The following is a 3214-nucleotide window of genomic DNA, read 5'->3' as shown; positions in this document are numbered from 1 at the left end:
ATAATAAAATATGAATTAATCCCACATTTCTAATAATATTTTTACCAAATTATCAACAATTTAAAAATGAAAATAATGAGCTTTTCTGTAGAAGATAAAATTCAGTGGAAATTTAATTCCTAAGTGAGTTTCCACCACTCTTCTTGAAAGCAATTTAGGGGTGTGGGGGTTTTTTGTTTTGGGGGAGGGTACAGTGAACTTTATTGATGGTGAATGACAAGGCAGGGCTCTCGAAGCCCCTCCCCTCTTCGGGGGGTCTAGGATGGAAACAAGGTCTGGAGATTCTCAGTGTGTTGGGGGATCGATTTGGAGCAAGGACTCCCCAGCAGCTGAGGGTCTCTCTTCCTGTCACTAGAGCTGGTGGTCCAGGGGGCTCTTCCTCCTTGGAGGCCATGTGGACCACAAGGTCGACCACCCTGTTGCTGTAGCCAAATTCATTGTCATATCAGGAAATGAGCTTGACAAAGTGGTCATTGAGGGCAATGCCAGCCCCGGCATCGAAGGTGGAGGAGTTGGTGTCACTGTTAAAGTCGCAGGAGACAACCTGGTCCTCAGTGTAGCCCAGGATGCCTTTGAGGGGGCCCTCTGATGCCTGCTTCACTACCTTCTTGATGTCATCGTATTTGGCAGCTTTCTCTAGGCAGCAGGTCAGATCCACAACTGACATGTTGGGGGTGGGGACACGGAAGGCCATGCCAATGAGCTTCCCATTCAGCTTGGGGTTGACCTTGCCCACAGCCTTGGCAGCGCCAGGAGAAGCAGAGATGATGCTCTGGGCAGCCCCTCGGCCGTCACGCCACAGCTTCCCAGAGGGGCTGTGCACAGTCTTCTGGGTGGCAGTGACGGCATGGACTGTGGTCATGAGTCCCTCCACGATGCCAAAGTTGTCATGGATGACCTTGGCCAGGGGGGCCAAGCAGTTGGTGGTGCAGGAGGCATTGCTGACAATCTTCATGGAGTTGTCATACTTGTCGTGGTTCACACCCATCACAAACATGGGGGCATCGGCAGAAGGGGCAGAGATGATGACCCTCTTGGCTCCACCCTTAAAGTGAGCCCCAGCCTTCTCCATGGTAGTGAAGACACCCGTGGACTCCACGACATACTCAACACCAGCCTTGCCCCATTTGATGGTGGGATCTCGCTCCTGGAAGATGGAGATGGACTTTCCATTGATGACAAGCTTCCCGTTCTCAGCCTTGACTGTGCCTTTGAACTTTCCACGAGTAGAGTCAGATTGGAACATGTAGACCATGTAGTTGAGGTCAATGAAGGGATCACTGATGGCAAGAACATCCACTTTGCCAGAGTAAAAAGCAGCCCTGGTGATCAGGCGCCCAATGCGGCCAAATCCATTCACTCTGATCTTCACCCTCTTGTCTCAGGGTGGAGGCTGGCCCTGCACAGGGAGACCCAGCTGCCTGTGGAGCTGGAGGAGCAGAGAGCCAGGGGTGTGTTTTAAGAGCCTTATTCTTATTCTTATTCTTATTGGTGGGAATGCAGACTGGTGCAGCCACTATGGAAAGCAGTGTGGAATTTCCTCAGAAAGCTGAAAATGGAACTGCCTTTTGATCCAGTGATTCTCCTGCTGGGACTATACCCTGAGAACACCAAAACGCCAATACAAAAGAACCTATGCACCCCAATGTTCATAGCAGCACAATTTACAATAGCCAAGTGTTGGAAGCAACCTAAATGCCCATCAGTAGATGATTGGATCAAAAAATTATGGTACATATACACAATGGAATACTACACAGCAGAAAGAAAAAAAGAACTACTAAACTTCACGGCAGCATGGATGGAACTGGAAAGCATCATGCTAAGCGAAATAAGCCAGGGGGCGAAAGACAAATACCATATGATCTCACCTATAAGCGGAACCTAACCAACAATGCAAAGATGCAAGGAAAATATGACCAGCAACACTGAAAGGAAAATAAATCAACAGAGACAAGAGGGAAGGGGGGGGGCAGGGAAAGGGAAGGGAAGGGGAAAGTCAAGGAACATATAGCAAGGACTCATGGACAAAACCAAAGGGGAAGAGCTGAGGGAGGGAAGGAGAGAGGGGGCAAGGGAAAGTGGTGGGGGGAGGCAGAGACAAATGTATTTAAAAAGAAAAAACAAAAAAACAAAAACAAAAACAAAAAAACAAAAAAAAGAGCCTTAAACATGTTTATATTTTTGACTGAGTGAATATGGCATGAATTTACCTGAAATAAAAATGTGTGTGTTTTTAAAAATGTGTGTGAAATTAAAAAAATATATATATATATATATGGATACTTACTATTTATTTACAATAGTAAAAAAACTGAAAATGGCTTTTAAAAACTTTTAAAAATTATTACATCTAATCATATGGCAAAAAAACATATGCTATGGTATGTAAAATATTCTGATGGCTAAAATGGGCAGACTGGGAATATGGTAAATAAAAAAAAGCCTCTCCTGGAATTTCTCTGGGCAATAAATCTTTCAAGATTGCCTTTCCAGAGAATGTTCTGATTGCCAAAGGGAAGTAGGAGGTCATGCTGCTGGAATTAAGATTTAGAGAACAATATAACATGCAGAACTAGAAAGATTAGTCAATAAAGGAGTCTTTCCAATAAGGCACAATCTAGAATTATTTCTTTATACAGGTAAAGCAAAAGGAACAAATTAGTGTACTCAAACTTTCACTTATGAAAATGTCTTTATTAATAATGGCAACAATAAAATAATGAACTTCCAAATGACAGCAATGATGATTGCTTCTATGAGTTCAGGAATACTTTCAATGATTGACATTTTGTCAATTGCAATACATCTACATACATTTGAAAGACAGCGGTTTACATTTTCATGACACACTCTGCTTATTCCACCTGTCACCAAAGCATAGAATACTATATGAATTCGCTGATTTGTTTCAATAATTCCATGATCTCCTAGAGTGAATGGGAAACACTTGTACAGTTATTTGTGAGAAGAGAAACTGGAAAAATCCTCTTTTACCCCTTCTACTGGAAGAAACACACTAGATTAAAAAAAAAAGATCATAGCTGGTGCACTGAAAATGGCATAATCTCTGCTATCAGCAGAGTACCAGGAGAACACTCTCTAGTGGCCAGTGTGGTGACCTACCATTTCAGTTGCCCTGTGGCTCTTTCCATCTAATGAATCAATGACATTACTTGCTTCTGAGGAAGCAGAAAGGTGAAGACCAGCTATA

At 43.4% G+C, this 3214-nt stretch overlaps 1 protein-coding gene across 1 annotated transcript; it reads right to left on the bottom strand.

Annotated features, from left to right (window-relative positions):
* Positions 1-374: 374 nt before the first annotated feature.
* LOC129076040 (glyceraldehyde-3-phosphate dehydrogenase-like) lies at positions 375-1255 on the bottom strand. Its single transcript, XM_054580275.1, has one exon. The coding sequence runs from the start codon at positions 1253-1255 to the stop codon at positions 446-448; it is 810 nt and encodes a 269-aa protein (XP_054436250.1). The 3' UTR covers positions 375-445.
* Positions 1256-3214: the final 1959 nt, after the last annotated feature.

The sequence above is a fragment of the Pteronotus mesoamericanus genome, unplaced genomic scaffold (assembly GCF_021234165.1).
Source record: "Pteronotus mesoamericanus isolate MK-2021 breed Mesoamerican mustached bat unplaced genomic scaffold, CSHL_Meso_final contig_56, whole genome shotgun sequence".
In the NCBI taxonomy this organism is placed as follows: Eukaryota; Metazoa; Chordata; class Mammalia; order Chiroptera; family Mormoopidae; genus Pteronotus; species Pteronotus mesoamericanus.
This window is presented reverse-complemented; position numbering and strand designations above follow the sequence as displayed.